Here is a 14,079-nt window from a genome sequence, read left to right as displayed (position 1 = left end):
GGCTCTCACCCAGAAGAGTGCTGTGGAGTTATTTCTCTGCACATTTCTAGGCTTTGCTTTAAATAACAAATGTGAAAACGGCCTTTGTGGCCTACACTTTCCAGCTTGTTGGAAGTAAAGCACTTGGGTAGACTCTAAAACAGCTTCCTGAAAGTTTAGCTTCCTCCATTTGGTGAGTTTTTCTGTCTCTCAGAGATACATGTTTAAATTGTACACCCACAGTAGACTTATATATTACAATCTTGAAACAAATGAAACATAATCATTTTTTTTTTTTTTTGCTACAAGAATTTAGACCAAATATTTCTCTTTAATGAACAAATATCTCCTGATGGAATCAATCAACCATCCTCTGGTTCACAATTGTGTGACTGAAGATCTGACAAGCACCTCAGGAATAAATGATTGGATCCAGTTCTTTTATTAATGATTAACTAACTTATTTAGTAGTGTTTTATTTAACATCCACAGCATATGACAAGTCAGTTTCACATGATCCCTTTAAATCCTTCTCACAGTCTGATCCAACTCATACCCATTCTTTCAAGACCGAGGGTTGAGTCTATTTATTTATTTATTTATTTTCTTTTAAAATCTCCAGTAAAGAGATTTTGTTTGAAACTGTTTGAAGCTTTCAGATCACTTCCTCCCCAGCACTAGAAGGAAACAGTCCAGCACTGAGAGAACAGTGCCCTCTCACAGGCCTGTGCTTTGTGCTGTGTTCCTGCAGAGCCTTCTTGGGGATGAAGGGCGGGGGGGTGGGGGGGCTCTGAGCAGCTATAAATAGACAATGGTGGTACCCAGCAAATGAGCATCAGCCTGTTCCTTCCGGATGTACTCTGCTGCCTCTTGTTTGTCTTTAGAGGATAGCTGTCGTAGGTAAATGATGTTTCCAGAGAGTTCTGTGGGAATTAGCAACAGCTTGTGGTTTTGGGAGGGACACACACAAAGCACAAGGGAGGGGCACACGAGAGGCAGATCAGCCACGATGGTCGACAGTCACGGCCACATCGCTCTGACATCTGTGCTTCTCCACCACAGACAGCAAAGGCCTTGTGTCTCATTTACTGGAAACATTCCTAGCGTTTAGACAAAGGATTTGATGAATTATCAAAGAGATTTCTTCCTCTGACGTCTGAATTTTCACATAAGTATTAAGTTCTATTGTGAGATTTTTCTTTCAACTTAACTTATTTTTTAGTAATATCTGAGTTTGAAGTTCAAAGCCTGCTTAAGTAGGTTTATGAACTGGTTTGTTCAAGGATTAACGTGGGATGACATTGTCTTAATAACTTATTTTAGCAAAAAAATAAAAAAATAAAAATATCAAAAAACCCAATAACAACAAAAGCCCCCCCCAAAAGCCCCACCAAATTTTCTAGGGACCTAAGTCATCTCTTTATTCATAGAAGCCATGGTAAAGAATAGAAAAATAAATGACCAAAACTACATTTAACTTCAAAATAAAGATTTACACTCTCATTTCTTCTTAACATTTTAGTGTTTCTCTTTTTTAAAAGAATGGCGTAATCTTGTTCTAAAAGTTGTCTTTCAGCCATAAAAAGAAGAGACCAAACACTTAGCTTTAAGGTAAACTCAGCCTGATGTTAACTATATTTAGTTCTGTCATGGCTTCTATCCTTAAGAGTTTCCTCATGGGAGTTTGGTAAGGTGCAAATAGCAAATTTTGGAAACTTGAAAAAAAAATAGGTGTGTAATTTTCAAGTCTCTAGTGATTTTGCCTCACGATTATATTCATTGTATTTATTTATTGTTTTGGAGACAGTGTTTCACTGTGTTGCCCTGGCTGTCCTGGCTGCCCCTGCCTCCCGAGTGCTGGTTTAAAGGTATGCCGCTATGCCCAGTCCTTCTCCGCAGCTTATTTAGGTAATATGAGCCAGTCATCCAACACATTTTGTAATTATGGATAAGAAATCTTTGCAATCTTGAGGTGAAGTGATGTTTGAGGTTAAAAATAACAAAACAAAACAAAACAACAACAACTAAAACCCAAAACACCAAACCAAAAAACCCCCCACAAAACAAAAACAAAAACAAACCAAAAACAACCACCCAACTAGCAAAGTGCATTTTTTCCGGTCCCAGCACCCCTGGTCTGTGTTTTGTTTCCTTTTGAACAGTGGCAACTCAGTCTGGAAACCTGGGGTTCCCAGCATAGCGACAATGACAGTGGTGACTTCAGGGCTGTGACTCAAAATATTTACTTCTCTTGTGTGGTCCAGAGTGGCTGCCAGGCCCAGCCAGGTCCTGAATGAGCTGTTTGTGGGTTTGTTTGGAGAGCAGCCTCTCCTCTCCTTGCTTTCCCCTGCCCACTCTATTCACACTTGCTTTCAGCAAAGCCACTGTCTGATGTGGAATCCAGTATTTTAAGACTTGATCTCTGCAGAGAGAGAAAAGTTCTGATTACTGAAGACAAACTTCCTTTGGAGCGAGCTTTCTGAAAGGATGCCGATTTGCAGTTGACACCGTTGCATCTGGAGGCAGCGACAGCAGCAGATGATGTGTGCATGTGTGACTTTTATGACTGTTGACTTAACTTTGGGTGTCAATATAGGCCAGCTCATTGTAATCAGCTATGCATAGTGATATACTGGGAAAGTTTGTGAAGATTTATTTATTTTTATTTTATGTGTGTGAGTGTTTTGCCTGTGTGTTTAATACGTGCATCATGTGGGCAGTGCGCATGGAAGTCGGAAGAGGACAATGGATCCTTTGGAACTGGAGACACAGATGGTTGAGTCCCTCCATGTGGGTACTGGGAATCAAACCGGGATCCCCTGGAAGAGCAGGCAGTGCTTTCAACTGCTCCACCATCTTTCCAGCTGTGTAACTGAAAACGTTAATCACGCGGGGCTCTGAGGCATGGCTGCAGATTCGGAACATTTCTAAGTCGTAGAGAATCTCCAAAGTGGCTTTTGGAGTGAGTGCCCTTCTCTGCAGCCCCACTTCCTCTAAGGGCGGTGGTTCTCAGTCTGTGGGCCTTGACCCTTTTGGCAAGCCTCTCTCTCCAGAAATATTTACATTACAGTTCATAACAGTAGCAAAATTATAGCTGTGAGGTAGCAATGAATATAATTTTATAGTCAGGGGTCACCACCACATGAGGAGCTGTATTAAAGGGCGGCAGTGTCAGGAAGAAACACGACCTTCTAATATTTACTTTTTTTTTCTTTTGAAGACAGGAGTTCTGCTTGCTGTGTAGGCAGACATCAAACTCATGATTCCCCTGCCTCAGTGTCCTGAGTGCTGGGATTACAGGCTTACACAACCATGCCTTCCTCAAATTGGCTTTTAAAATTTCTGCTTTGATCAAGAAACACCAAAAAAACCCAAAAACAACAACAACAAAAAAAACCCACCACATATCTGATGCAAAAGACAAACAACAAAATAAAACTCCCTCCCCCATTGGTGTTCGTTTGTTCTCACTAAGTGGTAAATAGTTTTTCATATGAAGAGAGAACTATGGGTTTTATACTTGTTGATAAGCATAAAACCAAATATATATGTATATAATATGCATGCATTTCCTGTGCCCTTGCCCAGTTCATATTAATCCCCATATCCAGAGACAGACAGATCCTTCAGGGTCATCTTGGCAAGAGCTTTTTTCTTTCTTTCTTTCTTTCTTTCTTTCTTTCTTTCTTTTTTTTTTTTCTTTCTTTCTTTTAGGAGTAGTAGCAGATGCCTTTAATCCCAGTACTCGGGAGCTAGAGGCAGGCAGATCTCTGACTTTGAGGCCACCCAAGTATACAGAGTGAGTTCCAGAACACCCAGGGCTACACAGAGAACCCTGTCTTCAACAACAACAACAACAACACAACAACACAAACAACAACAACACAACAACAAAATAATTCTTTCTCTTTTTATTTTTTAATTTAATTAATTTATTCAGATTACATCTCAGTTGTTATCCATCACTTGTATCCTCCCATCCCTCCCTCCCTCCCACTTTCACCCTATTCCCCTCCTCTATGTCTGTGACTGAGGGGGACCTCCTCCCCTACTATAAGGTCATAGGCTATCAAGTCTCATCTTGGTAGCCTGCTTATTCTTTCTCTGAGCGCCACCAGGCCTTCCCCCCCAAGGGCAAGTGGTCAAATACGGGGAACCAGAGTTCATGTCAGAGTCAGTCCCCACTCTCCACACAACTGTGGAGAATGTGCTGTCCATTGGCTAGATCAGAGTAGGGGTTCGATGTTTACTGCGTGTATTGTCCTTGGTTGGTGCAGTAGTTTGAACAGAACCCCTACGCCCAGATCTGCCCATCATAATGTTTTTCTTGTAGGTTTCTAGGACCCGCTGGATCCTTCTATTCTATAGTATATTTTAAACTTCACAACAGGAACCCAGACACTTGGGGACACACTGTGGGGTGTCCCTTCTTGATCTTATTAGTAACAGCGAGTACCTCTCACCCTCACCGTGAGCTGTACAGAGGCAAAAGCAAGCAAAGGGAAGAAAAACTCTGCAGAGGGAAAAGGCATAGGAGGAAGGCTGCCCTGGTTCTAGGAAAACCTCCCTTTTCATTACATGATTCGTTTGTAAAGAGGAAGTGAGTTCTGAGAAAAGTACTTGAAGTCCTCTGGCAGGGGGAAATGCAGTTCTTTTGCAGGGGGCCCAGGCTCTGGGCACCAGTGTGGCTCTGGTCCTGACTTGGGCTTGCAGGGACTGTGCCTCCTCTGGTGTCAGGGCTGCAACGCCCTTGCTCTTCACCCTAGGGTGTTGCTCTATGCTTGCACTGCATTCTGGAGGACTCTGCTGCTTGACATCCTGAAGGTCAGAGCGTCCACCTCAAGGATGGCTGCTGTGGCTCGGACATCTTCGGTCAGCAGTGGGTTGACCGCAAACATCCAGACGAAGCGCTGCAGACTCCTTGGGTGTGGTCTCGTGTACTGTAGAACTCGGTGGAATAGAAACTGGTACCAGCCAGGGCAGTGGTCTCAGGAGTAACCTATGGGTTATGTTCAGCCATATACATGAGGCCAAAGGGCCCCCATCCCTCCACGTCTCTCTTCGGGCTGTTTGTGACAGCTTCCAGGTTCTTCTGTCTTCTTCCCTCAAAACCAGACACACTTTGCAAAAATCCCAAACTCTAGTTTTTTCTTAGTATCCTTAAAAAGGGTCAGCACCCATATTGCCTCACTCTTCCACGTAGACACTGCCCTGTACGTCTCCAGAAGGCTTGCCCCATGGAAGGCATTCAGCTGGAGGCACCACTTCCTCCCCCTCTGCAGCAGCCCACTTCAAGAGAAAGGCGGGCGCAGGAAGCAAACCTGGCAGCCATGGCATGGATTGGCTCTGAGGTCCCAGGGCCCACCAGAATGTCCACACACTGGAAACCATGGCATCTGGTACAGTCATGGCTGTTTATGAAACGGAATGTCCCCAAGCAGGAGATGGAGTGTTAGCTCTGGATCTGGCCCTTATCAAAAAGGAAGAGAGTCGCCAGGAACTTATCCTTAGGTGGGGCACATGTTCCTCCCGTCAAACAAGGGTCGCTGCATATACACCTAGAGACTAACAACAGGCAGATGTTCTCAATCTTCTGTCAGTGACTTACTGCCTGATGGTCTCTCCGCCTGGCGGGGGTGAGGCTGAGGACAGCAGCTTCCAGGAGTTGATCCATGCTGTGCTCAGCCTTCGTTCAGGCTCAGGAAGAGTTTCGGCCATTGCTTTTCCAGGTGGCTAGTAGAGTCAGGGCTAAAGCTGTCTAGAGTCTCCAGGTTCCAAGGGAGAGTCCCTTGGAGCACTAGGAACTAACTTGCCTCCCAGAAACCCACTGCGGTGGTCTGCAAGAAGGAGCTGTGTCCCAGGGATGGCGGGTGGCTGAGACTTAGCGAGGTAGTGGAGGAGGTATTGTCTATACCATTTTGTATCTATATTGTTTTCAAAGCTTTATTTTTTTTTATATTTATTTATTTATCTCTTATTTTATTTTTGGTTTTTCGAGACAGAGTTTCTCTGTGTAGCCTTGGCTGTCCTGGACTCACCTTGTAGACCAGGCTGGCCTCGAACTCGCATCGATCCACCTGCCTCTGCCTCCCGAGTGCTGGGATTACAGGCGTGTGCCCCCACCCCCGGCGGCTTTATTTGTTTATTTATTACTTATTTACTTATTTTAATTGTATGTGATTTTGAGTGTCTGTGAGTGGGCATGTACCATGTGTATGCAGATGCCCTCGGAGGTCATTAGAGTCACCTTGCAAGGTGGGAGATGAACTTGGGTCCTCTGGATCAGTAGGGTATGTTTATAACGCTGAACCATTTCTCCAACTGTCTGTGCCTTGTCTGTTGTCTATATGTGTCTGTCTGCTTTTTTTGTTTTTGTTTTTTTTAAAGAGACCATGGTGGCTGTGATGAGCTTTTACTACTTAACAACGCACAAGAGTCTAATAACAATACTACAACGTCAATGTGGGGCATTGATTATAAAATGGTTAATAATAAAAATGTACGAAGGAAATTAATATGGCGGCAGTTTTCTTTTTCTACTTATTTAAGTCATCTGTTGAGATTACATCTCAATTGTTATCCCCTCACTTGTATCTTCCCGTTCTTCCTTCCCTCCCTCTTTCACTCTATTCTTTTCCCCTAGGTCTGTGACAGAAAGGGACCTCCTCCCCAACCTTATGATCACAGTCTGTCAGGTCTCATCCAGATAGCCTGCTTATCCTTCCTCTGAGTGCCACCAGGCCTCCCCACCAAGGGGAAGTGGTCAAATACGGTGCACTAGAGTTCATGTCCTCGCTTTCAGCACAGCTGTGGAGAATGTGCTGTCCATTTGCTAGATATCAATAGGGAGTCTAGGTTTACTGCATGCATTGTCCGTAGTTGGTACAGTAGCTTTGTGCAGACTCCTCTGGGTCCAGATCCTCGGCCTTGATGGTCTTCTTGGAGGGATCCAGGACCCTTTGAGTCCTTCTGTCTCCCCATTCTCTCATACCTATCTCACCTAGAGTCCCAGTAGCAAGTCCCAGCATCTGTCCCACTGAGTGAAGACTTTCAGGGGACATCCATGTTGGGCTAGTATCCAATTATAAGTGAGTATATACCATGTGTATCTTTCTGGGTCTGGGTTAACTCACTCAGGATGATCATTTCTAGTTCCAACCATTTGCCTGCAAGTTTCAAGATTTTCTTGTTTTTAATAGCTGAGTAGTATTCCATAGTGTAAATGCACCACAGTTTCTTTATCCATTCTTCTACTGAGGGATATCAATGTTGTTTCCAGAATCTGGCTATTATGGATAAAACTGCTATGAACATAGTTGAGCAAATGTCTTTGATTTGTGGTGGAGCATCTTCTGGGTATATTCCAGGGAGTGGAATAGCTGGGTCTTGAGGAAGCCTTATCCCCAGTTTTCTGAGAAAGCGCCAGCATGTACTGTGACTTGAGTTCTTTATGTTAGGGTGGCAGTTTTCTTTAACCAGCCATTTCTCCAATGATTGGCACAGAGAGACTATAATTTGTTATTAAGTTGTAGGCTCTGTGCTGGGCAGGTTCTGAGCTATTCTAATTTTACTACCCTTAAAACCCACATAAATGCCAGTCCCTTGCCAATCTGATGACTCCTAGGCAGCTTCTGCTTCATCCGTCTGTCCTCAGGGCACACTTCCCTTGGCCACATGCTCCTAGTCCACCCTGCGCAGTGGCGAGCTCCTTTCCAGCCTTCTCTTCTCTCCTGCTTAGTGGTCCCCATCTTCCCCCAAGCCCAGGAACCTAAGCTCCGCCTACTTCTCTTCTTCTCAGTCACAGGTATCAGCAACTTTGAATTACATAGAGCAAAGTTTACACTACAAAGGCCAATGTGCATGAGGATTGTACTCATCTCTGCTGCAACCAGATCTTGGGGGAGGGCAGTAATCAGCATTAGAGTACATCGCATCAAGCCAACCCCCAACAGTATTAGACACCTAAGAAACCATGGCATCGGGCTGGAGAGATGGCTCAGAGGGTAAGAGTGCTGGCTGCTCTTCCAAGGGACCTGAGTTCAATTCTCAGTAACCACATGGTTGCTCTCAACCATCTGTATGAGATCTGGTGCCCTCTTCTTGCATGTAGGTGTACATGCAGGTAGAAAACTGTATATATAATACATAACAAATAAATAGATCTTAAAAAAGAAAAAAGAAAAAAAAAAAAAAGAAAAAAAAGAAAAAGAAACCATGGCATCATATATTGGCCATGAATGTAAATCAGCTGAATTTTCAGTGGATTTTTAAGTGGAAGGAAGGAAGTTTGACTGCAAAGGCTGTGTGTAGAAATGAGACTACCTAGTTCCATAGGCTGAAGACTGGAGAAAGGGAAAACTTAGATATCAAATGAACATCTCTTGGGGCTTTGTAGAAGTATGCCCACTAGACTAAGAATCAATAGTGTGCCATATTCTGCCATGGAACTGCGTCCCAGACCCCAGCAGTCTGCTTTGTTGAGATTCGTGTGTGCAGTGGGAGAACACATAGTTGTGACTTGAGGGGTATGAAGGTCTTATAAACCAGACCAAAATAGATCACAAACAGCCAGAGATACAAGGGACTCACTAAACTATGACGTGGCTATGAATGGGGTACTGATCGTTGCTTGGAGGGAAAGCGGTACATAGGTATTTTAGTAAGACTTGTAGTGGATCTTAGATATCTGGCTTGAAATGCCTGTTTGTGGGTGAAAATATATGCTTTATGTTCATGAAGGTGTTTATTTTTTCATGAAGGTGTTCATGAAGATTTATTTATTTTTATGCATACAGTGCTCTGCCTGCATGTACACTTGCATGCCGGAAGAGGGCATCAGATCACATTATTGGTGGCTGTGAGCCACCATGTGGTTGCTGGGAATTAAGCATAGGACCTCTGGGAGAGCAGCCTCTTACTTACCCTCTGAGCCATCTCTTCAGCCTGGTACACAAGTCCAAAGCTAGCTGGCTGGAAGAAAATTCTCTTGTGCTAGGAGCAGCCTGTTTTGTTTCTCACTCCCAACACTCTTTTCCAGGTAATCGAGATTTTGCCAAAGATGACCCACTGGAGTTTAAGTCCCACCAGTGGTTTGGAGCCTCTGTGAGGTCAAAGCAGGATAAAATCTTGGTAAGTCTTTAGGAACATCTTCTTCAGGTGAGTGGGGTCAGTTTATGTGGTGGACGGGCAGTTTTGTGTGTCCAAGTTGGTAGTGAAGCGTGGTCTGGCCACTGGTAAAAGGTATAAAGAAGTAAGAGCTCCGGTCAAAGGCTGTCTGTGTGAGCATGCTTTCACGCTCGCCTCCTGAGACCAGGATGCTGTTTCTTCTGCTCCCCCCCCCCCCGCCACCCCCCTTCCCCCACCCCCTACCCCCGCCCTCCCTCCCCTTCCCACAATGTTCATTTCTTCCCGCTCCATTTGGTAATCCCCGTTGGTTCTTTTCTCTCTGTCACATTTAGGAATGAAATGCCTTTGGGTAATCATGCTCTCACACTCTTTACAGAACTGGAAATGACCCGCTAGTCTTCCCCTCTGTTACACTCTTATTCCTCCACTCAAACAGTTGTTTTTTACGCTCTGTTTAGTATGAGCCACCTCTGTTTGTAACGTTCTCCTCCCACCGACCTGAGACAAGCATGGGGAGCCAAGGCCAAGTCACTCTGACTTCAGGATTACTAAACTTTTACTGCTACATCATTTTTTAAAAAAAGAAATGTATGCTGCCGTGATGTTTTATTTTCTTCGTGGATACTTAATTCTTATCTTTCTTGCCCCTTGGCGCCACTGAGCAAAGCCAATCTCTGTCCTCTCGCACACCATTTCTTTATTTGCACAAGTCTTTATTGATTCTTCATGGATTTCACATCATATACCTCAGTGCTATTCATTTCCCAATCCTTCTACATCCGCCTTTAACTTCCCTTGCAAAACAAAACAAACAAACAAAAAATCCCTCCATGGAGGCTGCAGTGTGTGGCGGGGTGTGTAACTCAGTGTACCCTTTTGTCCAAACAGCTTTACTCACAAATGATTATTGTGATGAGTCCTTGGCCTGATTCCGGGCTTCTGGCTTCCACTGTTCCCGCCCCGAGACTCCTCCCTGATATTCTGCTATCGCCTTATAGCTTTGGTTCAGCAGGACCAGCCCCTTCATGCTCACCAGCAGCTCATAGATGGGGTAGATGTTGGGGTGGGCCAGCTCAAAGCCCCGGATCTGGGCCTGGGTGGCAGCTGAGTTGGTCAGCCTGCCAGCTCTCCCTGTGCCCATGCTGCCAGGGCCAGGTCTGTTTAGCTCTCCTGCACCCATGTCTCAATGCAGTGGACAGTAAGGGGCAGGCCCTGCTCAGTGTGGGCCGTGGGCGTCTATACCACCCAGACCCCTGCTGCAGTAGCGCCCCAGATGCACACATGGGTGGCAGCATGGCCTGGATATCACTGTGGCCTCACATGGCAGTGCAGGCTGCACGCACTAGGCTGCGCCTCTCCAGCCTTGCTCTTCTAGTTCGGCCTCTCTTCGTTGTGTACAAACCCACCCCGCTCCATTCTCCTTTCCTCTCATCTCTCCACCGCATTGCAGGGGTGCCTGCCAGACACTTACACCTTTAAAAAACATATTTATTTTATATGTTTTGCCTGCTTGTATGTCTCTGCACTACATGCATGCAGTGCCAACAGAGACCAGCCTGGAGTTATGGACAGTTGTTAGCTGCCATGTGGGTTCTGGGGACTTAACTTAGGGGTCCTCTGGAAAAGCAGCCAGTGCTCTAACTCACGAGCCATCTCTGAGCCATTTTTGCTGCTATCCTTCCTCCGCGCACACTTTTTAAGTCCCTCTCCCACATTTTTGAGACAAGCTTGAGTGAGAGTTTTTGGTTTCTTTAAAAACACGGAGATGTTATGGGAATATTGATTTTGTATTAATCCTAGATGTAGGATATTGTCCACAGCAGCTGACTATGATTTGCCTCATGCTCTAGCAGGGGCATGATTTTGCTAGCTGCCGATAGTTTCTGCAAATGTATGACATTTGGAATAATGGGGACTCCTGAGAAAGCACATAAATGTGAGAGCCCCCAAGAGGGACTGCAGTGGCGGCGGTGGCTGCTGCCTCTGGTGGTGGTGGCGGCGGCGGTGGTGGTGGTTGCTGTTTGCTGTTGGTTGTGGTTTGTTACAATTTGTCAAGTGGTTGAATGCAAAGAGAGGAGGACAAGAAGAAATTGGTGAAGATCAACTCTGCCCCAAGGAACTTGAGGCCCCTAATCAGCCAGAATGACACCCCCTTTATCTTCTATCCTTTTTTTCTGTCCTACTTAGAGTTTGGAGGTTGGACGGGTGGAGAAGGGTAAAAGAGAGTAAGGGACCCACAAAGCAGCAAATGCCAGCAACACAGGCTCTCACTCTGTAACAGGGCTGTCTCTGAACTCACAGTCTTCCGACCTTTACCTCTCAAGTTCCGAGATTACAACTGCATGCCTCCATGCTGGGTTTAGTCTTTTTCAAATCTTTGTTTATGTGACACTATGTGTTCATGTTTGATTCCCGCCCCCCCGCCCCCCGCCCTGCCCAGCTCACCTTTTAAATTTCCCTGTTAATGCTTCTTTTTCTACCAAGTTCCTAAATGTTGGGGTGTTTCTGAGCTCAACTAAAGGCTCCATTGGTTTCTCTAAATGAACCATTTACCTAGAGGCTCCTTTCATGTTCCATGCCTCTGAGTACAGTCTGTGAATCATAATCTCCAAATCAATATCCCTAGCTATTAGTTGGCCCCAGGATTTTAAAGGGATATTGCTAAATTTTCTATCTGCTGTCCCTATTTGTCTGTCTGATAGAGGACTCGGAGTGAGCGCGGTCAAAGTGGGAATCTTTTTCCCCTCTATCAAAGAACGTGGAAAAACAGCAGAAGTGACTTATCCCTGGATGACTTCTCCAGCTTGCTGGGAGGTGTGGCTTCCTACTCTGTCAGTGACCCCTACCTAAATATATCCACCCCCACAGGCATCTATTAATACGTCACCATCCAAGTTATCAGCCCTGCAGCGAACTACCACCATTGCTCATCCAGGCCAGCGCAGTTGCTCTTCTTATCCGTCAGCGTCCTCTCATACCCCAACTCCAACCTGCTTGCACAGCAAGACTTAAGGGACTCGGCATTTTCCCCCTCTTAGTGAAAACAAGTGGCTGTCTGTCTCTGACTGTAACCAAACTAGCATATAAGCATCACTAAAATCAGTTTGTTTGTTTGTGTTTATTTGTAGTTAGGGTTTCTATTGCTGTGATAAAAGCATCATGATCAAGTGCAGCTCAAGGAGGAGGTTATTTCAGTTTACAGGTGCACTTTATAGTCCGTCCTCCGAGGAAGTCAGGGTAAAAACTGGAGGAATTGTTCTGGAGGACTGGAGGCAGGAACTGAAGCCGAGGCCGTGCACGAGTGCTGTTTACTGGGTTGTTTCTCACAGCCTGATTTCTCATAGCACTCAACATCTCCAGCCCAGGGGTGGCTCCACCAGCATCGAGCTGTGTCCTCCCACGTCAGTAGGCCATCAGTAAGATGCCCCTACATGCTAATTTGGTGAGGGCATTCTTTTTTTCAGTTGAAGTTCCTTCTTCCAAAATTGGCTTTAGACTGTGTGAAGTCGACAAAAAAATAAATGAGCCAGCACGAGGTTTGGGTTGTCTTTCTCTGTTATGTTACCCCTATCTATCTTAAATATATCAATGACACCTGTCTTTGGGTTTATTTCTTTCATAGGCCAGGCCATTCTAATCAGTACCTCCTGTTTATGTCTCTTCTACTTGGAGAATGTTTTAAAATCTTTATCCAGCCATCTCCTCTCATTCAGTGTTCAATTTTAATTTCATTTTCTCAGCAAATCCTCTTTAATTATTTCACTTTTACTTGACATTTTTTAAAATGTGATGATTAAGTATTAGGGGAAAATCTGTTCAAGTGTTGATGTTTCAGTAGGACATTAGAGGACAGTAGCCAGAGTTTTGGCTATTTTATTGGGTTCTTTTTCCTATCTCCCTACAAGACCCCTGTCCCATCCCTTCCAACCCCCAACACTAGGTAGGAGAGAAAGAAGGATGGAGGGGAGAGGGGGTGTCAATATCACTAGACTACTTCCTGCTGGTTAGGGGTGGCGAGTTCTTTGGGGCAAATCTGATATTCATGGTTAGGATATCTTCAAGCAACCACTAGAAATCCAGCAACAGGAGCGAACACAGCTCTCCTGGGGCTCTGGTGTTTAAATACCCTCTCAAGAGTCCCCGGAATTCCAAAGGTAAACTGTCTTCAGCTGGAAAAAAATCATGCCTCTGCCAGAGCATGAGGCAAATCATACTCAGCTGCTATGGACAGCCTGAAGCAGCCATATATCCCACACCTGAGATTAAAACAAAAACACATTCCTATAACATTTCTGTATTCTTAAAGAAATGAAAATTCTCACTGCAGAAGACATATCGAATGTTAGCCCTTAGAGCTAAATGCTAAGTGTGAGAAGGAGTGTGTGAGGCAGAAAGATGAATAAAGCAAAACCAAGCAGACTATGCTGCTTGTCCACCCTGGGGAGCCAGGGACACGCAGAGAAGCAATGGCTCCTGCTTTTAGTTTCACCAGAGTGGATATGAGATTTTCCAAGGTCTGGGTTTCTCTTTAAAAAGTTGTTATAGAAATATTCTGAGCTTTCTTTCTTTTTCTTTTTCTTTTTCTTTTATTTTTTATTTTTATTTTTATTTTTCGAAACAGGGTTTTTCTGTGTAGCCTTGGCTGTCCTGGACTCGCTTTGTAGACCAGGCTGGCCTCGAGCTCACAGCAATCCACCTGCCTCTGCCTCCTGAGTGCTGAGATTAAAGGCGTGCACCAGAACGCCCGGCTCTGAGCTTTCTTCTAGCAATTTAGACTTTTTTTTTTTTTTGGCAAGTCTTACATGCCACTAAGACTTTTACCACTTCTAAGAGATTTTGAAATTAGATCTTTGGAAAGTTGACTGTTTCTTTGGAAAGTACATAAAAGAAGTGATGCGGGGCATTTTTGCTTATTGTTCTTTTTACTTGCTTAGGGTAAGTCTCCTATAAGCATGAACATGCGATTTAGTTCAG

General features: G+C 44.7%; 1 protein-coding gene across 3 annotated transcripts in view; it reads left to right on the top strand.

Moving 5' to 3' along the window:
* The window catches only part of Itgav (integrin subunit alpha V), an 80,308-nt gene that overhangs the window by 17,445 nt on the left and 48,784 nt on the right, over positions 1-14,079 (top strand). For all 3 annotated transcript variants that reach the window (XM_051166117.1, XM_051166116.1, XM_051166115.1), the window contains exon 3: positions 9,017-9,108. In XM_051166117.1, the coding sequence (XP_051022074.1) occupies positions 9,017-9,108 (92 nt within the window). The remainder of the gene's footprint in view (positions 1-9,016; positions 9,109-14,079) is intronic.

This window comes from Acomys russatus, chromosome 24 (assembly GCF_903995435.1).
Source record: "Acomys russatus chromosome 24, mAcoRus1.1, whole genome shotgun sequence".
Classification (NCBI taxonomy): domain Eukaryota; kingdom Metazoa; phylum Chordata; class Mammalia; order Rodentia; family Muridae; genus Acomys; species Acomys russatus.
This window is presented reverse-complemented; position numbering and strand designations above follow the sequence as displayed.